The 27983-nt window shown below is 41.4% G+C and overlaps 1 protein-coding gene and 2 pseudogenes across 1 annotated transcript; 2 read left to right on the plus strand and 1 right to left on the minus strand.

Moving 5' to 3' along the window:
• The first annotated feature begins 53 nt into the window (after window positions 1–53).
• Window positions 54–20311, plus strand: LOC146457933 (uncharacterized; annotated as a pseudogene).
• Window positions 1013–2988, plus strand: LOC146457934 (uncharacterized). The gene is made up of 2 exons (XM_085091385.1): window positions 1013–2222; window positions 2727–2988. The coding sequence occupies exons 1-2, from the start codon at window positions 1371–1373 to the stop codon at window positions 2769–2771; spliced, it is 897 nt and encodes a 298-aa protein (XP_084947511.1). The 5' UTR covers window positions 1013–1370; the 3' UTR covers window positions 2772–2988.
• LOC146457935 (uncharacterized) lies at window positions 18309–27976 on the minus strand (annotated as a pseudogene).
• Window positions 27977–27983: the final 7 nt, after the last annotated feature.

Genomic DNA, 27983 nt, shown 5'->3' on the forward strand with positions numbered 1-27983 from the left:
TCAAGTGGCACCCAGCGTTAAAGTGTCCACAAATATGGCGTCTGTGACCGTGTGTTTTTTAGAGAAGCCTGGAGCTGAGTTAAACGCCTGAAACTGCCTCCGAGCGGTCCTGGAAATAGTCTAAGGGCGCCAAAACTCAAGTGTGCTTAAAGTACACAGTTTTCCCATCATTTTGATACCAAATATGCTGTAGTTTCTTCGATGTTCGCTTGGGAAGAGACAGTAGGGGAAACAGTAAAAGAAAAGGAAAGGTTTATTTGTCGTTTCTATCGTATTTTTGGCTAGGATAGTTTTTTGAGTTTCGCTACTTATCCGAGAAATTGTGCTACGAACAGAAACTTCAAAGCCTTGACAAAAACTCTATGATTTTTGTTTTCGTAATTTTGCCATCTTTTCTTAGTTTTTTATGAGTTAATATCTAGGATGCCGCACACAAAGAACACACGCTTTAACTTGGCTCAATTCATGACAGCTCGTAAGGTTGCAAGAGAGAAAGCTGTTGATAAAAATCGCAAGCTATCGGCAGAGTTCAAAAAAGTCCAGCGAGCCCAAGAACAGGTGAGATGAATTTGTCCTTTTTAAGTAATTCAGTTTTAGCGTTTTGGGAAGATCATGGATCATAAAACGACTGGATTGGAAACTAATGATCACGTGAGGTATTTCCGGTTCGCTGATTGGCTGATACCTTGGTTCAAGATGGCCGCAACAGAGTTGAAATTTGTGACGTGTAGAAATGGCGAAGGTATGACGTAAGTATAGGAAAATTGTAAGGATTCGTTGTCAACTTTTGTTCATTTTGCATGTTTGAGCACTGTTTTTTATTTGCAAGTTATAATACTTTCTATATCTTTTGTTTTACGGCGATTTCAACCCGGCCAAGCCACACGTGAATCTTCAAGGTAAGCACTCGATGTTGTTGTTTACTTTTATTTTGCCTTGTTTCTGAGAAAATCGCGTCACAGAATTAGGTCTTTTAGGTTCAAAAATGTAGGAAAAGTTTTTTTGTGACGCATTTATCCGTAATTTTCTCAGGTAACTGCTGATCAAATTCTGGATTACTTAAAAGAATTTGCGTAAAATTGTGGCTTGAGCTTAATTAAACGAACATTTGTTGCAAATTGAGACAACACGATAAACTTTTTTCGTGACTAATTTGCTTTGTGGCGTAGATGTCCGCTATGCGTGCACAGGTCAGGCGGTTCTCAATAAGCGAGGCTAATTTAAAGAATTTACTTTATATATTAATAAAAAAGTCATATGGAGCTTGTTTACATAATTTTTTTCGGCAGTTGTTGTTTGGAAGGTAATCAAAACATTGCCATTTGTCAGTTTTATGTTAATTTAATGTTATTAATGTTTCTCCCTGAGGAATGGGTAAGAGCAAGCTGGGCAGAGTCAGGAAGTATTCCAACAGAAGATATCAGCAACCTTCTGAGTCTGCTACTAGAGATACTGTTACTTCTACTTGTACACCAAATACTGATCCACCTTGTTGCCTCCCAAATGAATTTCTGTTTTCTCTTCGCAATGTTGCTCCAGCAGTCCTACATCAGACCTCTGTTTGCAACTATTCATGTGTTTTTAATATTTTGTCAAATGATGGTGTGTTTAGAAGCCAATGGAACCTGATCAAACATTCAGGACTTTATCTCATGCTTTGCACTTTTTCTTCAAGTGGCATCGCACCTGTTCCAGAGAAGACTGTCATTGTAAATACCGATTTTTCTTGGAACGTGATCGCTTGTAAGTTAAGTGTAAATGACTCTGTGTTGAACACTCCAAAACATCTAGTCACTCTTGATAGTTTTCTGCTTCTGTTAGATTTTGGTGATAAGTGTAATGTTTGCCCTGGAATCCAAAATGATGATTTGGTTGAGCTGTCAATGACTGGGGGACGGAATGGAGATTCCAAGGATTTGCATGGCAATACAAAGGCCAGACTTTTAAGTGAAACAATAAGAACTGTTAACTGTTGTGGCTTGACACTTTCCAATATTTGTGAACCCTGTAAGTCGTATAAGAGAGTCCTGTTGACCATGTATTCAAAGCAAAAGTCGCAAAAGTGTTTCAAACCAGAGACTGCACGTAAAACAAGTCCTACTAGTCACTGTGCGTGGAAAAATCTAAGTGAAAAGGAAAAGGAAGAAAGGATAAAGATCTGTAGACAGAGAAGGCAAAGTGCATCAAGGAAAATTAGCCGCCTGGAAGAAAAATTTAATGAGGTTGGTATATGATGTTACGCATGCGTTTATTTGACCCATTTAGTTAACATTCACCTAGATTTTAATCCTTGGGAGGGATCATCAGGTACACTTCAATTTGCTTGTCTCAAAAATTACTTTGCTAAAAAATATGACACATGGCTAAACTAGTTTTTATCAGTAGTTTGACTGCAAGCCAGTGCTTAGAAAAGTGAGCCCATGTTCAGATTGCCCCCAAGAGAGCAGTGGAATAAGATATTATAATTATATAAATAATTAATTTTGTGTATTGATTTTTAATATGATTTAATAAGATTTTTAAATGATTGAAATATACAGCTGTATCTTTCACATAAAACTATCATGTAATTTTATCGTCAATGTTTTAGAGAGAAAAACGTTTTTTTCTTTTTGTCAAAACTGTAAGCTCATTTAGACACGGAGGACATGATTTGAAAAACAACCTTACCAAGTTATATCGTGATGAGAATGGTCGTATTAAAAAATCTTTTTATCATTTTTCAGGATTTAATCACCCTAACCGACGAAGATGATTCTGTTGTGGAATAACTTTTCAAAAATGTGGAGTCAAGGCACAATCATGAAAACCCGAGGACTTCAAGTCCCTCTTTATTCAGCAACAGAAGAAGGCTTTATTGTGTTCAGACAAGAGAGGAAGAAGATAGCACCCCCTCATTATAAGATGGTCCTTCCAACTGCACTCCACATCTCCTAGGGCTTATTAACTACTTAAAGATAGTGAAGTGTTAATTTTACCTGATAAGAGAACTTTGTCGGACCCGAAATGGGGTTCCTGTGGTGCGTGTGTGACGTAAGCCGAACCGGTCAGGACCGGTTTTGGCACTAGAACACAAGGAGAAAAAGAGCGAGCGATCTTGTGAGTACGAGCGAGTTTATCAAACGAGAAACGAATAAATTTTGTTGAAATCATCGCAACAAAAGGTGGCGACCCTGCCAGGACACCTGTGATTCGAGAAAGTAACAGCGAGCGGCGAGAAGTGAGCGACGAGAGGAATTTTACATGTAAACACAGCGAAGAAACACCGAAGTCAACAACATGAGCGCCGAAGGCGAAATCAAAACAATGCAGGAGAAGATTCAAGGTAAACTGAAAATGCTTGAATTTACAGCGGGAGATACAGCGAAAGTAATCAAGACCGGAGACCTGAAGACAAATGAGAGGCAGGGAACCGCATTGGAGCACGTTATTGACAAAACACATCAGCTCAAATTGTAAGTTCAGGAGTTGCGTATTGAAAGTGGGAATGACCCTGTAGAGGTCAGACTTTGGACCGAAACTTTAGATAGCCAAATCAGTAAATTTGAGGGAATTCTTAAAGAAGTGGAATATGTAGCTGCCGGTATTAGATCAATTCAAGAGGAAAAACACGAGGAAGAGAAACGGAAACGGAATTTGGAGCAAAAGATCCAGCTTGAAAAGGCTAAAAATGAAGCGCGAGCGAGTCTTGAGAAAACGGCGAAGGCATCCACGGAGGAATCTGGGAATTTGAGCAGTGTTGGAGCAAAATTGCCAAAACTGGAGATAACTAAATTTCAAGGGACTTTCCTGGATTGGATGAGGTTTTGGAATCAATTCGAAACTGAAATCGACAAGGCTAAACTAACTCAAGTTGCTAAGTTTTCTTACCTGAAGGAGTTACTAGTATCCAGTGTCCGCGCGTCCATTGACGGACTCCCTTTCACGACGGAGGGTTACGAAAGGGCCAAAGCTATATTGAAAACCAAGTATGGTAAACCCAGTGAGGTAGCAAACGCACATATGCAATGCATAATTGGATTATCCACAGTTCATGGTGGACACCCAGCAAAAATCCATGATTTCTATGAGAAGCTAACAAGTCACATACAAGTGCTAGAGACCATGGGCAAGGTTAATGAAATAGGAGGGTTTGTGCGTGCGACGCTTGATAAATTACCTGGAATCAGAGTGGATCTGGTACGTCCAGACGATAACTGGCAAGAGTGGGGATTTGCAGAGCTAATCGAATCCCTGAGGAAGTGGTGTGACCGTAACCCTATTGTCAGCGAAAACCTTAAACCTGAACCGCCAAAGCCTGACCTGCGAAGTCGTTATCCTCCGAACCGTGACCCGCGAAATCGCTTCCAAGCAAGGAAAAATCCTGCTTCCCAGACCAAAGATGAGAGTGCGAAGGTGGGGCGTAACTGCATCTATTGTAATGGCGAGGATCACAGCTCCACCCAGTGCAAGAAAGTCCCTGGCTTGCACCAGCGCAGGCAGATCTTGAGTGACAAGAAACTATGCTTCAACTGTACAGGAACAAGACATCAAGCACGGGAGTGCCACAGCAAGTACACTTGTCAACATTGCGGTGGCAGACATCACACGTTTATTTGTGACAGGCTGCCTAGCAACAGTCAAATGATGTTGGCAACTGGTGAGGGTTCTGTTATTTATCTGGTGGTAGTGGTGTTCGTCGATGGGATCAAATGCAGAGCATTACTAGACACAGGTGCGGGTAGTTCTTATGCGTCAGCGGCTCTGATTGAACAGCTTAACAAGCGACCAACTCATATCGAACATAGACAGATTGACATGATGCTTTGCTCAACAGTTCAAAAGGTACAAGGGTATTCAGTAACGGTTAAAAGTGTTGATGGGAAGTTTGAGATGATGACGAAGATCAATAAGGTGGACAAGGGTGTTCTACTCACAGTCCCAAATCCGAATTATGGAGAACTGATCAGCAAGTATCGTCACCTGCAGGGAGTGGTCATGGATGATGATGACAAGAAGAGTGAGTTACCCATTCATGTACTACTCGGCGCCAGCAAGTACTCAAGGATCAAAACTGAGACGAAACCTAGAATTGGTCAGCTGTCTGAGCCCATTGCTGAGTTCACTATGCTGGGGTGGACGATGATGTCCACAGGGAGAGAAGCTGCGCTATCCAACGTTTATTTGACGAAAACATCGGCAGCGGACTACGAACTCTGCTCTTTAGATGTTTTAGGACTCGCAGATAGACCAGAAGCAGACCAGCAAACCGTGTTTGCCGAATTCTCTGAGCAACTGAACCGAAGTGACGAAGGTTGGTACGAATCGGGTTTGCTATGGAAGCCGGGTCACGATCACCTGCAATCGAACGAACGCAGAAGTATCAGGAGACTACAAGGTCTAGTGAGGAAGTTGCAGAGAGAGCCTGGTCTGATAGACAAGTACGGTGAGATCATCCAAGAGCAACTCACTGAAGGGATAGTTGAGAGAGTTGTAGACGAGCCAAACGAGAGAGTATTTTACATCCCTCACAAACCTGTGAAAAAGGAAACTGCCGTGACCACAAAACTCAGAATTGTATTTGACGCATCGGCTAAGCCAAGTGAAGATAGTCCGTCGTTAAACGAGTGCTTAGAAATGGGGCCTCCCTTGCAGAATCTGTTGTGGAATGTTCTTGTGCGAAATGGCCTAAAGCCAGTAGCCTTAGCAGCTGACATCAAACAAGCCTTCTTACAAGTACGCATAAGACCTGAAGACCGGGATCCACTACGTTTCCACTGGCTCAAGAACAAGGACCCTTCAGTTATTGAAGCCTTGAGGTTCACGCGAGCTCTCTTCGGGTTGGTCCAGTCGCCATTCTTGTTGGCGGGAACACTAAAGTTGCACTTGCAAAGCCTAAGAGAGAAATACCCAGTGGAGGTAGACGAGATCTTGAGGAGTCTATACGTTGATGACGTCATCACGGGGGCAACACCAAAGAAGAGGTTCAGGACCTGAAGAAGACAATCATATCAGTGTTTGGGGATGCTAAGTTTACCATGCACAAGTGGAACTCCAACGAGCCTCAGCTAGAGAGTGAGAATGTCGTTCCAGTGCACGAGCCTCAGCTAGACGGTGAGAATGGGGTGCCTGTTGATGAACAGCAGAGTTACGCAAAGCAACAGTTGGGAGTTAAGGAAGGTGAATCCAAGGTATTAGGTTTGCCGTGGAACAAGAGAGAGGACACAATTGCAGTGACTTTCCCTGAGGAACCTGTTGATAACACTAAGAGAGGAATGCTACGATTCTTAGCTGTGGTGTACGACTTGGTTGGTGTAGCGTCGCCCACAACATTAGTGGGAAAGCTTCTATACCGCGAAGTATGCGACAGTCGACTACCGTGGGATGAGAAACTGTCAGACAGAATTGGACAAGAGTGGCTGAAGTTTGTGAGGAGCCTCCCCAACAAGGTTGAAGTACTGGGGAGCATACCAAGGTTCAAGGAGCCGATCGAAGGAGTCCAGTTGCATGTATTCGGTGACACAAGTGGAGTTCGTGCATCAGCGGCTGTCTATGCAGTGATTACGCAAGCCTCCGGGGTGAGCAAGGGCTTAATAGCAGCAAAGTCAAGATTAGCAAAGAAGAATCTTACAATTCCAAGATTGGAACTTGTGTCTGCTCACATGGCCGCTAACCTGGTGGAGAACGTGAGAGTCGCACTTGAAGGATATCCAATCAAGTCAGTCCATGGGTGGAGTGACAGTACTGTCGCACTCCACTGGATCAAGGGGGGAGGTACTTACAAACAGTTTGTGGCCAACAGAGTCCGCAAGATCAACGACAAAGATTACATTGAATGGAGACATGTCGACTCCAAACACAACCCAGCCGACATAGGAAGCAGAGGCTGCAAGGCAGATCAGCTGTGTAATGTGTGGTTGCCGGGACCACAATGGTTGTCCAAGCCAGAGGAGTGGCCGGGAGACGTAGTGACAGAGCCTAACAAAGAAACGGAAGCAGAAGCTAAGCTTACTAAGGAGGTGTTTGCAGTGGCAGTGGAGCCGAGGGACGACTTCGATGAAGTGGTAGAAAGGCATACCTTCTGGCGAACGATCAGAATCAGTGCATGGGTCATGAGATTCCTTCAAAATTGCCGGAGCAAGAAGTGGAACCGAGTAAGCGGACCCTTGACAACAGCTGAGATGGAGATACAGATCAAGTGGTGGATAAGGTGGGAGCAGCAGAGACACAGTGTAACAGACAAGTTTCTGGAAGACCAAGAAAGGCTCAACCTTCAGAAGAATGACCAAGGAATCTATGTGTGCAGAGGAAGAATTCAAGGACATTATCCGGTGTATTTGCCACCCAGGGTAGTCTTATCAGAAAAAATGGTGCAAGACGCCCACATCTTGACGCTACACGGGGGAGTCGGCCTAACGATGGCGCATGTGAGACAAGAGTATTGGATTCCCCGTCTCCGGCAACTGGCGAAGAACGTGGTTAACCACTGCTATGGGTGTAAGAAGTTCCATGTGACAAAGCTCCAAAATCCACCGCCTGGAAACTTACCAGTGGATCGTACAGAGGGGACATTTCTGTTCCAAGTAGTAGGGGTGGACTACGCCGGGCCCATAACTTACAAGATTTCGAAGAAGAAAGAAGGCAAGGCATACATTTTACTGTTCGCATGCAGTTTAACGAGAGCGGTCCATTTAGAGTTACTAACTGACCAGACCACTGCTGGTTTCATCAGGTGTTTGAAACATTTCATTGCGAGACGGGGGAGGCCTACGAAGATTTATTCGGACAATGGAAGAAGTTTTGTGGCTGCATCCAGGTGGCTCAAGAGGGAGGGAGGAGAAAATGCAAGACTATCTGGCCCACCACAACATCCTTTGGCAGTTTAACCTCGCCAGAGCCCCATGGTGGGGGGGGTCAATTTGAACGGTTGGTTGGAGTTGTGAAACAGTCATTTTACAAATCTATGGGACGAGCGTAGCTGACATTCGGAGAGCTTGAAGAAGTTGCACTTGAAGTGGAGGTGGCCGTCAATAACCGCCCGTTATCCTATGTTGAAGATGATGTTGAACTTCCGGTGCTAACGCCATATGTCATGATGCACGGGCTACCTAACCTCCTGCCAGAGGAGGATGCAGAGTCAGTGGAGGATGTGGAGCTACGTAAGAGGACAAGATACCTCCATCACTGCAAGGACATTCTGTGGTCAAGGTGGACTACAGAATACATCAGAAGTTTGCGGGAGAGACACAATCTCAAACACAAGACCAAGGTGCTGACACTGAAAGTTGGAGATGTGGTGCTAATTCAGAGTGAGGAGCGCAACCGTGGAAAGTGGAACATTGGAGTTGTAGTGAAACTCATCAAGGGGCGTGACGGCGGCGTCCGAGCAGCGAGGTTGAGAGCGGGGAAGTCCTACTTGGAGCGAGCAATCCAACAGCTATGTCCGATGGAGATGTCGTGCGACGTACGGGACACACAGTTGAGAAACTCGGTGCAGCTTAATCCTCGAGCCAGAGAGTTCGCCCCTAGGCGGGCTGCTGTAGCTGCGGCGAAGCGGATCAGAGAGATTGCAGAGCAAGGGAACAAGTGAACAGACCCAGGGACTTGCGGAGTCACGAACTATTAGAACTCTTTAAAACTGTTGCTGTTATATAAGCATGGAGCTGCGTGATTATATTTGCTCCACTTGCGTGTATCAAATAGGGGGAGAGTGTCGGACCCGAAATGGGGTTCCTGTGGTGCGTGTGTGACATAAGCCGAACCGGTCAGGACCGGTTTTGGCTCTAGAACACGAGGAGAAAAAGAGCGAGCGATCTTGTGAGTACGAGCGAGTTTATCAAACGAGAAACGAATAAATTTTGTTGGAATCATCGCAACAACTTTAAGGGACTACAGCAATTGCTTTAAGGTTGATGCAGGATTTGATCCAGAATTTTTAGATTCAATCAAAAGGGATTTCAATTAGAGATCTAACCCACAGGACTATGATGTGTGGGTGGGGGTGATTCACGATGAAGTGTCACTGCGAAAAGACCTTGTCTTTGATGACGAAGGAAAATTAATTGGGTTTGTTGATTTGGGCTCCGTTCAAAGTTCCATTGACGATCTGGAGCAGTGTTTGTCGTCTTCTGGTAATTCCTCAATTATTCCAGAGCAAGCAACCCACATGTTTGTTGTTATGGCTATTAGTTTATTTTCCGATTGGAAAATGCCCATTGCTTTTTTTCCGACGACTACCATGAAGTCTTTTGCCCTCTTCAATTTGTTCTGGAAATGTGTTGAAAATTTAGAGGAAAGGGGATTTAAGGTTCTAACTAGTACTTGTGATGGGGCTTCTCCCCATCGCAAATTTTATAAATTCCATTGTCCACCTGGGGCCCCTAAAGGTACACTGAATTACAAGACAAACAATCCTTTTGCTGAGGATTTTCGGCCATTGTACTTTATCTGTGACCCAGTTCATCTTTTAAAAACAACACGAAACAACTAGTAAAAGGGCTGCTGGAGGAATAAAACCAAAAAGTTGAAAAATAATGGTATGTGGATCACATGGCTGCAGCTAATTGATGCATTTGAAAATGATGTTAATGCATCAAATGCATCTGGCTTGAGGTTACTTCATAATTTAACTGCTGACCATCTCTTTCTCAACCCTTACCTAAGGATGAGAGTCTACTTGGCTGCTCAAGTGTTCAGCACAGAGTTGCCTTTGCTCTGCAAGTACAAGGTAAGCCAGGCACCGCAGAGACAACAAAATTTGTGAAAAACATGAATGATTTTTTTGATTGTTTGAATGCAAATAAAATCTGCACACAATTTGAATTTAAGAGTGTGTACCGAACTCCTTTAGACAGAAGACTCCACTGGCTTGAAAATGATTTCTCAAATTATTTTCAGGACTGGAGAGACTGGGCTATGAGTCAAGAAGATGTTCTACTTGTAGAACGAAAACAGTATTTTGTAAGTAATCAAACATGGGAGGGATTGCAAATTTGTGTTAAGTCTTTTGTAGAGGTTGTCAAGTTTTCTCTTACTATTCCAGGGGTATCTTATGTCGTGGCCACAAAATTGAATCAGGATCCTCTTAAGAAATTTTTTGGTAAGTTGCGACCGAAAAGGGGTGCATATGGGGCGTTTACTTGTAAAGAGTTTAGCCAGAATTATAGTTGTGCTGCTTTTAGTCAGTCACATGCAATTAAAACTGTTCGACGTATTAAAAGGAGCGGAGGTGCACTGGAAAGTCTAGATGCTGATTTGCAGTTACCTAAACAAAGAAAGTAGGTACAGGCCTTAAATTTGAGGGGGTAAATACTAACTGCAAGGCGGTTGTTGTAAAAGCCTTTTAACAAATATTTTTGGCATAAAACTTGAGAATTAGGGAAACAAAATTAAAACAAGGAAATTATGCACAAGAGCTAGACAGGAAACTCAATAATTTTTCTATACATATACATATTTGCCATACGTATCTTCACAATTCCCATTCTATTGTCCATGCTTTGGATGCAAAGAGCAGTTGGTCATCGGTCATCAGAGTAGGGTTTAATTACCCCCTTTAAGCATGAATGCTTAGATAAGGATTTTACATGATCAAAATGTTATTCATGTCAATAAAAAGCTTAAAGATTGAATTATGGTGTTTTTTTCCAATTGTTTAAGGTAAGTTTGAGATGTTGACCTCTTTTTAGCAACATATCGCATAGAATAACTTGTAAAATAATGATGCCATGGGCCTGTATAAAGCCACAGCCACAAGTTACTGATATGTTTATTATCTATAAGATGAGATGTAAATTAATATAATTCTATTATTGAGTGCATTGTGTCAAAATATCACTCAGTTTCAATAAATAGAATGATAAAAAGCATTCAGCTGTTTGTTTTCTTGCTGTTGCAAAAAGTAGTTCTTTAAAAGTACATTTTAGTGTCTAAAGGACTCTAACTTCAGGGCATTAAGTCCTAGAAATGACACTAAGACTACAACAAATTGTCATTCATTTTCTTACAGTGCAACTGACTCATGTTTCCTCAGAGGTCCGCACTGCTAAATTCCAACTGACTTGTGATTGGTCCATAGATCAAAAAAATGCTGTTTCTTTTGTTCTTAACTAGTCTTGTGATTGGCTAAAAAACTTTGGTGGCCCCGGTTGAGTTAGTTGCACTGTAAGAGATGGTGGAACTAGTACAACTTTAGCACCAAAAAATGTTTCTCTTTGGGAAGGAGGGTGGCAGCCGGAAAAATGTGGCCTGCAATAAAAAGAATTGTTATTTTTAATTTTCAACGTAAAACTTCAGTCTTTAAAACGCCTTGAAATTTTTCTTCCCACCTGTACAATTTTTCTTTGCACAATAGAAACAGGAATCACACAATAATCTCATCCCTGAAGGGTTGAATTTTTTTTTTTTGGGGGGGGGGAAGGGAGGCAATGTCCACAAAACATCATTTCATTCTCATTTAGGCATCAAATTAATGTTAGGGCCATAAATCCTTCAGCCTTTTCTCACGATGTAGGGGGGGGGGGGGTGGAGGGCAGAGGGTGGCAGGGGATGGGCCTAACTAGTCTAACACTGTCATTTCTTTGTGCCGCATCTACGTATACATTGCCAGGTCACATGAACAGATGAAAGCCATTACCATCTTTCAAGAAACCACTCCAGCTGTCTTGTATATTGTAACTCTACTCTAGATCTCCAATTCATGCAACATCTTTTTTTGGCATCATACCTGAGAGGACCTGATTTGTATGGTAACAGTAGTAGGTATAACCTGCTGAGTAGTTACTTTCACTCTAAATGTATGGCAAAAAAAAGGCAAGAATGTGATTTCTAAACACATTTGTAGCATATTTAATACAAACAATGTTTGGATGCAAATTACTTTTTGTGATAACATCACATAAACTTTTACTCAGTTTCCTAGTTTTAAATGAGACACTAATAAAGCTCAAATATATACTGAAGGACAATGCCGTGTTGGTTTACTGTTTTCTAGTGTTCACTTAGCCCATAAATATATGGTAACAATTACATATAAAATCTTACTACTAACAGTATTTAATTTACAGTAAAAACGCGGAGTAAGAACCTGCTTTTTTCCGGTAAAAGTAACCATATCTCTGCAAAAAATATATTAAAGTGAAGTGTTCCGTTCCTTAAAATTAATTCAAAACTACAACACTAGCTATCAAAAATAGGCCGGAAGGGAGATCCATCTGATCAGATATTACACTTTACAGGAAATGATATAATAATAGGATGCTGCAGTGGTGGATATGCATCAACTTAATAGGAATTAAGGTGAGGAAAAGAAAACTTGAGATACTGTCTGAGGATCAGCAAAATTCAGGCAACTCTCTGGGACCTTGGATTAATTTGCTGAAAGAAATATCTTCTACTAGTTAATCTGACATTGTGAAATCAAGGGGAATTATGCTTCACAATTTTTGCTTAATTATGCAGACTTTTCTGCAGCTGAACTGGTTCTTAGTAAAGTGAAATTTTAAAGTGACAGTAATTATTACATTTGACAGTCTTCAAACAGGTCTCAGTATGTTTTACAGTAGAATATCAATAAAATATACCTTGGATCAAAGTGGACTGTACTGGTGACACGTTGTACTGCAGTTGTGCAAAATGGGAAAAAAAACTATTTATGACCAAGACGGCTGAAAAACCATACCTTTTGGGGCTCCACATACCAATATAGCCCACGTAAGAGAGTAGTCCCCCCTCAGATGTTAAGTGCACTGCACATTTGTGACCTATAATAAGCCAATACAGTTGCTGGCATCTGGGGGGGCTCCCATATGAAACAGATGGAGATGCAAATTTCAGATGTTTGGTCTTGCTTAGGGTGTTTCGGGCTAACCCATTTAGGGTTGCACATGAAGAAATAGAGACAAATAAATTATAGTTGACTTCGGATAACTAGAATGCTTGTTAACTCGAACCTCCCACTATCTCAAGTAATTTTCATTTTCATTGAGGGCATTTTCTGTATAATTTTACCCTGGATAACCCGAACTTCTGATAACTCCACCTTTTTCTATTTCCCCTGAAGGTTCAAGTTATCAGGAGTAGCTGTATATCTTTAGATTTATTGGTATCTTCCAGGGGTCACAAAGAGCTTGAGCCACGTCCCAGATTGGTCTCCTTTAGGGGCCTAATTCCAGATTTTCAAAGAGCACTCCAGCTGTTTCATATGGAAGGCCCCCCGGGGGGTTCAGATACTGTTGTGCATATTAAATAGCATAATTTCTAGGGCATCAGTGCTTGTCTAATGCTGTCCTTGCCATGCAAATCAACAGAAGGAGCTGAGGTGTTCAAATGAGTCAATTGTTCTTTGAGTTTTCTTTCTTCTTTGTACACCTTTAGATATGCCCACTTTCGAACACGAAAGTACAACTGAACGAAAAGCTTCAGGAGTAAATTACTGTCTTCAGCAGGAGGAGATGAGGAGTAAGGCCAGGTTGGTTTTAACAGAGAAGAATTGTCAATCAATTGGTCAAGTAGTGCAATGTCAGACTTTCGAGTGCTGCTACGAAAACGTGCTAAGCTAAGAAAAGGACGGATGGAAACTTCCAGGTAACAAAAGAAAGTAAATGTTGAACAGTCCACTTGAGAAAGGCCACCCCTGGTCAATGACATTGTCATCAAATTCGGATAAGTCATAGCCGGTGTCTGCTTGGCAACACTCGGCACCATTTCGTTTAAAAGCTTGATTATGCGATCAAGCCTTGCGCATTTGGCAGTTTGGCTCGAGGACCGTGAGCTAGTATCAATTTCTTTTTAACCGGTCTCTGGTATTTCGGCAGACATACCCAGCAATGCAGGCGACGATATTGTTCTCTACAGGTGTGAGAAATAGACGTTGTTGCAGCCTCTTTCCCGTATATTCTTCGCAAATTTGCAGAGCACTAACAACAGATTCGGACCGATGATAATTAATACTTTCGAAAACCATGGTAACTATTTTCTGTAGCAGCAACTTATCAGAAGAAACTGAGCCAAGTTTCTTCAGTTCAATCCATTTTGATCCAAGTTCGGCAGAACTTTGAAACTGATTCAAATGCTGCGGAATATACTGTTGCCTGCTTGAAGTACTTAACAGGTCATCTCTGGCAAATGTAATTGTTCACAAGTTTTTTGCAACATATTTCAACAAGGTCTTGACTTCGTTTTCTGTGCCCTTTTGCAGTTCAGTAACAAGGAAATCTGCTTGACGGTGAGAGTCAGCAAACCTCTTCCCCCTCAATTTCACAATGTCAGATTTAGTGGAAGTAATTTCTTTCAGGAAATCCAAACTGGCTGGTAAACAGTCACGAACAAAGTACTCTTCAAATCCGAGGTCCGCGAGAATCGCCCGGGTTTTCCTTTGATCCTCCGACAGTTTCTCAGGCTTTGTTCCCTCGTCTTTCCTACAGCACCGCTGCAGTTCTCTTCATGTCTCTTTAACCATCCTATAGTGTGGTACACTTTTCGGCACTTGCAACACTTAAAAGTTTTTACACTTTCATCATCTTCATCTTCGTCTTCTTCGGACCCGGAGCAGTCAGACTCGTCAATTTCTTCCTCTTCTCTTCCTAGCAGCAAACAATCGAGGTTTGTACTAAGAGTTTTCAATATCTGGGTCGTCCCATTCCTCGAAACTTTCAGCAATCTCCATACTAAATATTTTTACAGCCACGTGCTTTTCCTCGCTTGACGAGAAACCGGCGATCGCTGTTTGTTTATATTTTGCAGGGGTTTTTATGACGTCACGAATTTCAACTCTGTTGCGGCCATCGCGTCAGCTACAATGCAGGTCAAAAGTAGTTGGGACACCTGTCCAATAATCATGTATTCCAAGTAAAGTTGGCTTTTTGGGGTCACAATTGGAGCGTGCCACCCCCCTCCCCCCCAAACAATGTTGGAAGATGCAGATAAACAGTATTTTTGTTGAAATCTGTGTTGTAGTGTCAAATCTCAACATTGCTTGGGGGGGAGGGGGTGGGGGGAGATTATTTCAGTAGTATCTCGCTAAGTGTCCCAACACTTTTGACCTGCATTGTAGTTTGCAATCCAGTCGTTTTATGATCCATGGGAAGATTTATATTCTCAATATCAGAGAATTTTGTAACAAAGTATTACAGGAAAGTGGTGGAGGTCCATGTGCAGGGAGGCCAGAATTTCAATTTTGACAGGTTAAGGAAATTCAAAATAATAATAATAATAATAATAATAATAATAATAATGATAATGATAATGATAATGATAATGTTAATGATTATGATCATGATCATTATCATTATCATAATTATTATTATCATCTAACAATAATAATAATAATAATTATTATTATTATTATTATTATTTTAATAAGAATTATTTTTATTATGAACTGGGTAATCATGGTTTGTAAATCCCCGCTGCAGAAACACTTGTTAATATCCCCCCGCCCCCGCACAAGCTCTTTATGTGTTTAAACTCTAAATGACACTTAAAATTAACCAATCACTAAATATGGTTTCATTTGTATAATAATTACTTTCAGTTGGCCACAGTCAGGGAACGCTTCAAAGATATAACAAATAAATTAGAAAATATTCCTGTGAGTATACTCACACATTCTACCACATTAAAGTGTTTCTCAAACATATACTCAATATTTCATATTCATCAGAAGAAACTAGTTTTGTTTTATACCAAAAATACATTCCTTGTAAAAAAAAATTACAGCAGGATAGCCCACTTTGAAAATGAGTGATGGCCTGGGTCGAGAGTAACTGCCCAAGTGATTGTGGGATTGTTTGGGGGGACGCAAAAATGCGAAGATAATAGCCAACGTCCCCCCAAACCTTCCCACAATCGCTTGGGCAGCTACTCTCGACCCAGGCCATCACTCTTTTTCAAAGTGGGCTATTGGCATGAGCTTTCTTCTGATAGATATGAAATATTGAATATATATTTGAGAAACACTTTAATGAGGTAGAATTTTTCCTGCCTTTATTCTTAATTCCAACTAAAAGCTGTTTTTAAACTATATCAAAATACAATAGCCAGTATGGAAGATTAAGATTGGTTGCCCTGTGATACGACTAATTTGAGGCGGCATTGGACTCCGCGGAACAAATGTAAACAAAACAAATGTGCTAAACTTCGCTTTCGGTTCCCATGACCATAAATGCTATGTTGTTTATATTTTTTAAATGAGTATAGTCAGTCAGTTAACATAAAACGAACCTGAACCGATGGGAACAACAGCGTTTTGCAGCTCAAAAATGCCTTGTGACATCGTCCCTTTAGATATGACTTGGGTGGCAACACATAGTCCGTTTTCGGCCGGTCCAGTCTGTTGTAAGGTTCTTGCGATGTCTGGGGCAAACAGTCATTCCTCTCTTCTCATCTTCATGGACATCAAATTTACCTGCTCTGTTGAGAATCACTTCGGCTTCGGAGATCTTTGAACCCCGGAGGGGGGGACTCCCATATGGAACAGACGGGGATGCTCGTCGGAAATTTTGAATTTAACCCCTAAAGGAGACCATCTGGGCGTGGCTCAAGCTTTTTGTGACCCCTAAAGGAGACCAATCTGGGCGTGGCTGAAGCAAATTTTCACCCCTGATGCGGTAAGCAAAACAAGTTAAAAAGAAAATTTCTCTACGCGTAATTCTGTGTTTCTTCACGGAACCCTAAACAAGACCTTGGCGACTTAAAATATCGGCGCCTTGCCCAGAACATCCTAAGCGAGACCAAAATCCAAAATTCACACCCTTAAGCGAGACGACGAGCATCCCCGTCTGTTTCATATGGGAGTCCCCCCCTGGGCTTTGAACCCGTCGCGCCACGCTTGCTTCCCAAACCAAGACTGACGAGATGCGATTCAAGATCTCGTGTACAGGATAGCAAGACAAATCCACAGACCAGAAAGAGCACTTCAGATCCATGGCGGAACCCAACGCATTACAGAAGAAAGATTTGTTGTTCTTTCATTTGTCCGTTATGTAACGAACATACCGGAGGTTCGGTCATCAAGCTTCTCTTGCCGTGGCAAGTTTCACAGGTATTTGTTGCTGTTTTTATTTTAGTTAACAATTATCGACAACAGACTGACTCCAAGACTTCATCTAGTATCAGGGAAAAGCTTGTTGTTACCAAGTTCAAAATGCAAATGTTAAAAGAAGCGAGAAGTGTCTTCTGTTTATGATCACGTTTGACATTCACCGTGACATGTCACGCTTAATCAAATCAAGTGTGAGCTGACACCAATTTGATGTTATTCCTGCCCAAAGCGACACTCAACTAAATCTTCCAGGGAAGTTCTACCTCGGAGAGTTAGGATAGTTTCATCGAGCTTATCCAAAAACAAAACAGAAAAAAACAATAAAAAGAAGAAGATGAAATAAAGAAAAACCCGCTGTGTAACTTTATTAGCAAAAATACCAAGTCTTTTTGACTTCGAGCGTGGCTCATGCAAACGCATTTTAATGGCTCAAGTTAGAGTTTGCTGATTTTGGGAGAACAGATGTTTGGCTTAAAATATATCTTGAAATTTTCGGAAAGGAACGCCGCACCTCTGAGAAAAACAGTTTCGAAATTGCCTCACATTTGGCCAAAGACATTTTTGCGATCGCAAGGAAATTGCAAAATTCTATAAAAAATTAAGTTTTATGTTAAGTCGGGATATTTTCCGTTAACGTTTTTTAGACGGTAAACAATACAAGCAATCGATATGAGTCCCCAGAAATGACGCGAAATATATTTTATTGAGCTTCAAATTCTGCATATATTTTGCGTGACATCAGGGTCAGTGAGGGTCAAAGCCACGGGGCGTGGTCAAACTACGAAACGCAACAGCAGGAGAATTGCTAAATAGCATCATTCATTGTCATTTCGGACAGACATTAAATGGTGAAAGTTTGAAGGAAATCGGCCGACCCCCATCTTTCACCTCTGCCTGGTTTTCTCATACAATGACTCTTAACACAGAGCCAGTGCCAGAATGACAGCCATTGCGAGGCTACTATGCCGGTCCCTTGATGCTAGAAACCTGAGTGTGTGCCTGTGTTCATTTGGTTGGTAAAGACTGTCATAAATGACAGTGTCTCTAAATTATAAACATCAACATATTAAATGTAAGATGTGGCTAAATATCTATTTTGTTATCATCCACCACATCTAATTTTGATAATTGTGCTACTACCCAGTGTCTAATTTAGCAATATTTTTAGTAGCAGGGGCATGTATCTCAAGCACGAACAAGAACACTGGGACCAAGGACTGCAAGAAAAAGGAGGCATGAAACCATTGAAGCTGCTGCCAAAATTCATGGGAGCTCAAATGAACATTCGTCAGCCAGTTTCGAGGGAATGTTTGACACTCTGCAAAAGAGATGCAGGTTAGATAAGTTAACAAAATATGTGACAGAGAACAAGCAGTTGACCAATAGAGTAGTTTCTAAAGAGTATAAGGAGAGTGTGTTAGAATTTGAAAAGTCAGATGACAACATTGTTCGCAGTATTGGAACATATTATGCAAGTGGTGTGATGGGGAAACGAAAGTACAAAAGTGTAAAACTGGTGCTTTCAATGAAATCAAACAAAGGTAAACCAGGGAAAAGAACAAGTATTTCAATTTGTAAAGGCTGTGAGGTTCCAAAGCTTCTAAATTATAGTAACCTTGTACAACAGTTAAAAACGATTGATGTTGGGACTGTTTATGAAATTGACCCACACTATCTAGAGGGCTTAGAAACTGAAAACCCAGTCAATGGTGCATATGGAGACTTAAGACAATACCTTCCAATGCTTGCCAAATTTTATCTTTCTCAGAACAGAAAAGAAAGCTTAAAAGGTTTTGCAGAATCAACAGGCACTTTTCAAATTGCTCTTGGTGGCGACGGATGCCCATTTGGAAAAAATGAGAGCGCTTGTTCTTTCTTAGTCAGTTTTCTCCATGTTGGAAGAAGGGTGGCATCAAGTTATAACTTTCTAATTTTTGGTGCCAACTGTGATGAAAGCTCTCCTGTTATAAAGAAATATGTGAGGTCATTATTACCTCAAATTGCAGATTTGGAAAGAGCTGAATATGAATTTGAAGGCATTAAATATAGGTTTAAGCTGGAGGAATTGCCAAACGACATGAAGATGCTTGCTATGTTGGCAGGTGAATTAACTATTAGTGCTAAGTTTTTCTCACCCTTTGCTAATGTTTCATTAACTGATTGTAGGGATGTCAAGGGTACATTTGGAACTGAAATTTCAAACAAGTGGAAGCCATGGAATTACCAGCAAAGAGTAAATGTTGTCAACAAGGTTGAGGCATTTAAGAAAAAAGTAGCACTAGCAAAAATTTCTGCAACTACAAAGAGATCTAAAATTACTGATTACACTCCCAAGCAAAATAGTAGACAGGAATTTTTGCCTCTCTTTGGTTCTTACAATGCTAGAGCTCATGTGGAACCCCTTCATTTAAAAAACAATGCTTGGCAGTACTTCTTTAAAGCAGTTTTGACAGAAGCTATAAGAAAATCTAACCTGCCAGCTGACTGTAAAAAGTTTTCAGAGGTTCCAGCTGATAGCCCTTTTGCACGAGTAATTACAGCTTTGCAAACAGAAGTAAAGACCAGGCGCCTTGCAAACAAGACCAAACAATGGTTTAATGAAACTCAAGGTTCTAGAGCGGATTTACATTATAGATTTACCGGAAAAGATTCCCGCCGTTTTTGTCATAACTTTATGAGATTGATCAAGTGGCTAAGTTGTGAAAGTGACTCCAGGAAAAAAACGTCAAACAGTTCTTGCTTTAGCTTACTTAGGTGTGAGGCTACGGGACTGTGTTCTCTCTTTAATAGATTTGAGATAACATCAAACCACATTGATCAGCTTTCTATTGCCTGTCATGGGTATTTTAAAGTAAATTCATTGTTGTTGCTAAGTTCTGTAAACCCTACTGTCTGGACATTGGGTCACATTGTCCTGGCTCATTGTCGTCAAGTGCTTGAAAAGTATGGCCAGGGGTTGGGGATGGTAACAATGGAAGGGCGAGAAGCGAAGCATATTTTTCTGAAAAATTAGGTGAAAATACAACATATCAACACAGATGGGTTGAAATAATTAGACATGAATATGTGATGCTGATTTGGCTACCTCAGCAAGGTTTACAGCAGCCAGAAGCTGCATGCAAAAATGTAGCCTACATCCCAGAGAGGGTATTCAGTGATCCGTCTTATTGCTATTGTGGCCTGTTAAAGGCATGTCCTGAGGATGCTAAGTGCTGTTTTTGTGGAGACCCAAGCATGAAATTTATTGAGCAAAGTGTATGGGACGGAAGGATTGCTCTACAGCTGTTGTAATTAATGTTAAATCTGTACACAGTTGGACTCAAAAACACTGCTGACTTGAGATTATATTTTATTACATTACATTATGATATATTATCTTATATCATATCATATTTTATTAAATTATATTATTTTAGCAGCAGTAATTGGAATATTATGTTAAATTATTTTACATATGCAGCAGTAAGGAACTTTAAGATAGTGTTAGAATATGAAATCCAGTTTGATCACCCTCCTGTTGTGTGGTTTTGTTTAAAATTTGTCCCAACAAAAGAAATCAAACATGTTGGGACTGAATATCAAACCGCTCGGCATTCAAACATTGTTTCCAATACTGATAATACTCCTCGGATATGTCCGAACAGTGGAGCACAATTAACAACAACAACAACAATTCATTGCCATTCCCATATACACTGTAGATGTCACCTCATTACCTCAAATAACAAACTATATAAGAAATAACTGCAATAACTCAATTATATATATAAAAGGCAAGGCAATGTGACCAGGTTAACAAATGCATGACATTGCAAATATTTTGTCATAGTTTTAGGATTACATATATAGAAACTATTTCCTATGCTAATCAAATCAGCCTACACACAGGATTTACATCACAAATTTCCTTTATGTCACACTACCACTCCTTGCATCAAAATCATAAGAATTTACTACTATTGTTCTATCCCCTATAAAAGAAGTGCAGTTAGTTTAATTCAGTAGTTCAAGTGTTCAAGACCTGCACTTACAAGCTCAGGACCTCTTGGTCAACAAAAGTAACTCCAGTTACCTCAAGTTGGTGAATTACTTCACTTAGGATTTGCTTGCAATCACCCTTTTTTTGCTCTTGTAAATTCCTGCGTATTAAATAAATTCTATTGTGGCTACAAGTCTGTTTCGTTGTTCAAATAACAACACCAGAACCTGCCTCGGCCACATTTGGCGCTGCGAGCAGGGTACAAAAGTCAGAAACCAATTGGAAAATCAGCTTAATAAAAGGGTGGTTGCAACAACAGCGCTAGCATCAAATCATCATGTCTGCTGAGGAGTTGAAGAAAAACTTAGAAGAATTAACCAAGAAGTATGAAGAAGCTATGGAACAACTCAAGGCCCTGAAAGAATCTGCTCCAGTGTCATCATCATCGCAACCAGCGACACCCAGTACCATTGGACAGAAGCAGATTGTTGTCTTTCCTAGAGATAAGAAAATAAAAAATTTTACTGGAAGGAAGACAGAAGGCGACCAGGCAATCTAAGACTCTATTGATGAATTGAAAACTACTTTCGAGGCGAGAGATATGACTTCAGCCAAGAGAGAGGACTTCATAATGTGTCATCTGGAAGGGCCAGCCAAAGAAGAAGGAAGAAGTGCGAATGTACAGCAAGAAGGAGAGAAGTAATCCAGACTTTCTCTTGGAAGTTCTTACACAAGCATTTGGTGAGAAACGTTCAAGTTCCCAACTCCTGAAACTGTTCTATGAGCGGAAGCAGAAGGAGAATGAAACACTTCACGCGTACTCGTACTGCTTAAACGACCTACTCAAGAGCGCAACAAAGGCAGATTCAAAGGCAGTCCCCGACCCGGAGAAGACTCTGCGGGACCAATTTGCAGACAATGTGGGGGATCCCTTCCTTCGAAAAGAACTGATCGAGTTCATCAGGGAGCATAACCTTTCATTCTTGGATTTGAGGGAGGAGGCACTACGCTGGTCAGAAGAAGAGGGGAGACCACAGCGACGCATGCCTAGACCACTGCTATCCCAAGAAGTATCAGTTGGCACCCCTGAAAGCTCTCAGTGCAGCGCTAGTTCCACCACCACCCCTATGGATAAGGTTCTGGACGTCCTTCCAAAGCAGCAAAAGTCCTTAGAAGAACTGACGAGTTCGATTAGAGACCTCAAGCAGCCAAGGACTCAAAACTCAGCCAAGGAATGGAGTGGACAGCGTTCTAACATCGTTTGCTTCAAATGCAACAAGAATGGACACATTGCCAGGAACTGCCGGGTGAAGGACAACCCACCTGTCAGGAGAGGCCCACCACATGGTAAACCACATCCTGACAAGTCGCCAAACTAACTACCCCTGCCACAAGGAGCCAAGTGACAGGAGAGGACAGCAATGGCTCTAATATGGATATGTCAACAGTGTACGATAAAGCAGTTGGAGAGTGCCCAGTGGTCAAAGTACAATTGGGTGTAGACGTACCTTGCCTTTTAGAATCAGGATCTGAAGTATCCACAATTACAAAAGAATTTTTCAATGAACACTTTCGCCCACAAGGGAAAACTCTTTTACCTACTGGCGATTGGTTGAGGTTAACTGCGGCAAATGGACTAGAAATACCGTACGTTGGATACCTAGAACTGGACATTGAAGCCTTGGGAGTCATGATCCCACGAAGAGGAATTTTAGTTGTAAAGAGTCCAGCGAGTCAAGAGGCAAGGCAACGGAAACAGATAATTCCTGGACTAATAGGGATGAACATAATTGCTCAACTACATGAGCCCTTTAAGAATGGAAAAGCAGAAACTTTCCCTCAATGGAACAAAGTATTGAAGATGACATCTATTACCCAGTCCATCGCAGTCAGTGGTTTTGCAAAACTAGCTGGCAAGTCCCAGATAAGAGTCCAAGCTGGATCATTTTCCTTCCTTATAATCAATGGATGGCAGGGACCCCAGTCAAGAAACACGACTGCCCTTGTGGAACCATCGATTGGACAAGTACCAGGAAACCTTGTTGTCATCAATACTCTCACTCACATAAACAATGGACAGCTTCATGTAAGAGTCGCCAATATTACTGACGAAGATGTTTGGCTTCAGCCACACAAACGGATAGGAGCACTTCACGAGATAAAAGATGTTGAGGACACTAACAACAGCATCGACTTCAAAAGAGTTTCAGTCAACGAAGAGATGGTGTTTGTCAGAGAATCCACAACAGAAGATAAGCAAGAACAGTCCTCCGTGTGCCCAATTGATTTGTCAGACGTAGAATGTACCCCTGAACAAAGGAAGAAGCTCGAGAACCTGTTTGAGAAGCATGCAAGTGTCTTCACAAAGGATGAAAATGACCTAGGATACAGAGAGACAGTCAAACCCAAGATTCCAACCATAGATCAAGTACCAGTCGCTCAGCCTTACCGGAGAATTCCACCTAACCAGTTTCAAGAGGCAAAGGATCATATATGAAAGCTGCTGGATAATGGTATTATTCAAGAAAGTCACAGTCCTTATGCCGCACCTATTGTGCTAGTTAGGAAGAAAGATGGTTACTTGAGGCTATGCGTTGATTACAGACGTCTCAACGCCAAGACAGTCAGAGATCAGTTCCCGTTACCAAGGATCAAAGAATCCATTGATGCCATCGGTAATGCAAAATTGTTTTTGACAATGGATCTAGCAAGTAGGTTCAATCAAGTTGCTATGGATGAAGGGGACGGACACAAGACCGCTTTCACGACACCGTTCGGAATCTTTGAATACAACAGAATGTCCATGGGAATGACCAATAGTCCTGCGACCTTCCAAAGGCTTATGCAGACTTGCTTAAACGATTACATATTTCAGATACTGCTCGTGTACCTAGATAACATCATCGTCTACTCTAATACCTTCGATGAACACGTTGAGAGACTTGACCGAGTCTTCACAAGGCTCCGAGAACACGGCCTAAAGCTCAAACCAGAGAAGTGCAAATTCCTTCAGCACAACGTCACTTCTGTTGGTCACCAGATCTCTTCCGATGGTATAACCACAGACCCTGACAAGACCTGAGCTGTATCAGAGTGGAAGACACTAACGACTGTCAAAGAACTTAAATCATTTCTTGGATTCTGCAGTTATTATCGAAGATTTGTCAAAGACTTTGCAAAATTTGCTGGACCACTACACCAATTAGTGAACAACTGTTTCCACGAGTTGAAAGTAGAGAAGAAATTGAATGTCCCATTAATGAAGCAATGCAATTCGGAATGCCAAACCGCATTTGATGCACTGAAGACAAAGTTGACACACGCGCCAGTGTTAGGCTTTGCAGACTACAACAAACCGTTTATTGTGGAAACAGATGCCAGTTACGTTGGACTTGGAGCAGTCCTGTTCCAAGACCAGGATGGTAAGCGCAAAGTCATTGCCTACGCAAGTAGAAGACTGAGGCCAAGCCAGAAGAACCCAAGAAATTACAGCTCCATGACACTTGAACTGTTAGCACTGAGATGGGCAGTAACCGAGAAATTCCGGACCTACCTCCTTGGTTCAAAATTTGAAGTCTTCACTGACAACAACCCCTTAAAGTATTTGCAGACAACTGCCAAGCTTGGTGCATTGGAACAACGATGGGCAGCTCAGCTCGCTTTGTTTGACTTTACAATCAATAACAGGAGTGGAAGATCAAATGGTAATGCTGACGCTTTATCACGTTTACCCCATGGACCAGTGCCAGACGAAACAGAAGACTCACAGGAAGATGAGTTATTATACATCGAGACTATACTAACCATGGCAACTCCAGTATCACCTGACCTTAGTCATGTGATTGTAACTACACCTATCCCGATAAAAGTGAGACGAATGGCAGTACATGAACCAGATCATCATTTATCTGCAACTAACCAGTTACCTGATGAGGACAAGAAGTTATTTAGAGATGATCCAGTGATTGCTACAACATCGTTCCCCACTCATATGAAGGAAGAACTTATCAACATGCAAAAGGCAGACCCTGCAATTAAGGAATTTCTAAAGTTCTGGGAGAGAAGCACAAAACCTACCTTTGCAGAAAGGAAGCAGCTTTCCCACCAATGTGTCACCCTGTTACGACAGTGGGACAGAATTACAAGAGATCAAGGTCTGATGTACAGAATTGTACAGGATCCCAAACTTGGAGAACTGAAACAACTTCTGTTACCAGCCACTCTGAAAGGAAAAGTCATTACCAGCCTGCATGATGATACGGGACATCAGGGATCAGAGAGAAGCCTTCAACTGATTCGAGAACGGTGCTATTGGCCTAAAATGTACTCAGATGTAGAGAGTTGGATCAAGAAGTGTGAGCGATGTACTCTTGCAAAGATGCCAAACCCCAGGATCCGACCACCTACGGGAAGCCTGCTAGCAACCAAGCCACTTGAAATCTTAGTAATTGACTTTACAGTCCTTGAACCAGCAACGGATGGACGAGAGAATGTTCGTGTTATGACAGATGTCTTCACTAAATTCACATGTACAGTCCCAACAAAAGATCAGAAAGCCACTACAACAGCTAAAGTCCTAGTAAAGGAATGGTGTTTCAAGTATGGAATTCCCCTCAGGATTCATTCAGACCAAGGAAGAAACTTTGAAGATGAAGTTATCGCTGAACTTTGCAGACTTTATGAGATTAAGAAGACACGAACTACACCATATCACCCTCAAGGAAATGCACAATGTGAGAGGTTCAACAGAACAATGCATGATTTGCTTAGAACTCTTCCCCCAGACAAGAAGCGCAAATGGCCAGAGTTGTTGTATGTTTGCAATGCAATACCACATTCATCGACTACAACAGTCCTCACTTTCTCATGTTTGGACGAGAAGCTCGACTTCCAATTGATTTACTCCTGGGTGAAGATGAAGAAGTTGATTAAAACCCGTCTGATTGGCTAGCAACACACCAGGCAAGGCTGAGAGATGCTTACCAAAGAGCAGGGGAGCACCTCAAGCAAGAGGCTGAGAAGCGACAAGATCAACACTTTAAGAAAGAGTACAACATCCCAATTCAGAAAGGTCAACTGGTGTACCTAAGAAATCATATACATGGACGTAACAAGATTCAAGACGCTTGGGATTCTACCCTGTACAGAGTTATTGACATTCCAAGAGACAACTGTGTATCAGTTTACACAGTGGAACCTGTGGATAGTCCTGGTGAAACCAAGAAAGTGCATCGAAGTAACCTGAGGATTAGCACAGTCAATCCCAACAACGGACAGAGAGACCATAGACCCAAACCTGTCAGACTGTCATCAACAGATTCCAGTATGGCAGCTGATGAGGAAGGCAATTCAGACAAGGAGTTTGTGTTAATTCTTCCCAAGGAATACACAAGCCCTACAGTAGCCACAGTCACCCCAGGTGAAACAGAACCCATAGTTCCAGCCGGAAATGTCCATGTTGGCCCAGAAGTACAAGTACCTGTTATTCAAAATGAACCAGATCCAGTACCTTCAGCAGAATACGGAATAAATGTTCAAAGAAATGCAGAACCAGTACCCACAGCAGAGGACCCTGATTCAGAGACTATACCCACACCACCAAGATGAACAAAGAGGAAAACAGCTGGAAAACCTAAGAATAAGTTTAAACAACCAAGAACTGCAGTAACAAGTTCCATATCTATTACAGTCAATGAACGTTCAGTGTATTAAGTGATAACTACCTTATTAATACTATACGGACTATATATTTAGGGTTTACTAACTTTTAACCAAGTACACAATGCGTGGACAACTGTGTTAAGCGGGGGAGTGTGTGACCAGGTGAACAAATGCATGACATTGCAAATATTTTGTCATAGTTTTAGGATAACATATATAAAAACTATTTCCTACGCTAATCAAATCAGCCTACACACAGGATTTACATCACAAATTTCCTTTATGTCACACTACCACTCCTTGCATCAAAATCATAAGAATTTACTGCTATTGTACGATCCCTTATAAAAGAAGTGCAGTAGTTAGTTTACTTCAGTAGTTCAAGTGTTCAAGACCTGCACTTACAAGCTCAGGACCTCTTGGTCAACAAAAGTAACTCCAGTAACCTCAAGTTGGTGAATCACTTCACTTAGGATTTGCTTGCAATCACCCTTTTTTTGCTCTTGTAAATTCCCGCATATTAAATAAATTCTATTGTGGCTACAAGTCTGTTTCGTTGTTCAAATAACAACACCACAACCTGCCTCAGTCACACAAGTAACTTCAAATCGGCTGAGTGCATATGTCAGAACAACTTATAATAACAAACTGCCTGACATACACTCCACTCAGTCTAGTCCTCATGTCTTAATTATATGCTTACGAAAACGTGTAGCCAATTTTATTAGTGAATTTGTAGTGGGCTTTCACCACCGCTTGATGTGTCCTCTTGATAAATGTGATGGTGAAAGGCGTTTCAGAACTTACGGAAACTTTTGAAGTTCATTTTCTTGTTCCTTTACTCTGCTTGATAAGGAAATTTTGGACTGAGTCGCTGGTTAGCTCAGATAACTGGGCAAAATCTCGTATCAGTCTGTTCTCTCTGTTAAAATAGATTATATCCATGTGTTCTTCCTCTTTGTGCGAAACACCATAAGAGCAACGAGCTTTTTTGACACTCTGTAAAATTAAGGAAAATATTTCCGAGGACATCGCCCTTTTAAACTCTACAGTCCAAGCGCTTCGGGCCTTCATTCTTGGAGTGAGGCGCCTATGCAGCATCTTTAGTCACATCTTTACTTCTCCTTCCAGGAGTGCTGTCGCTGGAATTGTGACATTTTAGCTCCTTTCAAAGAGCTTTGGCCCACACAGTGTTTTTCAAAAATTGAAGTGAGAGCTGTTTTCGCTTCTTCTTCAAACAAAAAGAAATTATCGACTTCATCACGTAGAGGACGAAGAGCCACAATAGCATCCAAAATAGAATTTTTAGCCGCCATTTTGAAA

The sequence above is a fragment of the Pavona decussata genome, unplaced genomic scaffold (assembly GCF_977016875.1).
Source record: "Pavona decussata unplaced genomic scaffold, jaPavDecu1.1 SCAFFOLD_235, whole genome shotgun sequence".
NCBI classification, from domain to species: domain Eukaryota; kingdom Metazoa; phylum Cnidaria; class Anthozoa; order Scleractinia; family Agariciidae; genus Pavona; species Pavona decussata.

Coding starts and splice junctions, on each gene's coding strand:
- LOC146457934 (XM_085091385.1), top strand. CDS start 1,371: ATGGGTAAGAGCAAGCTGGGCAGAGTCAGGAAGTATTCCAACAGAAGA. Junction 2,223..2,726: donor TGGAAGAAAAATTTAATGAG/GTTGGTATATGA, acceptor ATCATTTTTCAG/GATTTAATCACCCTAACCGA.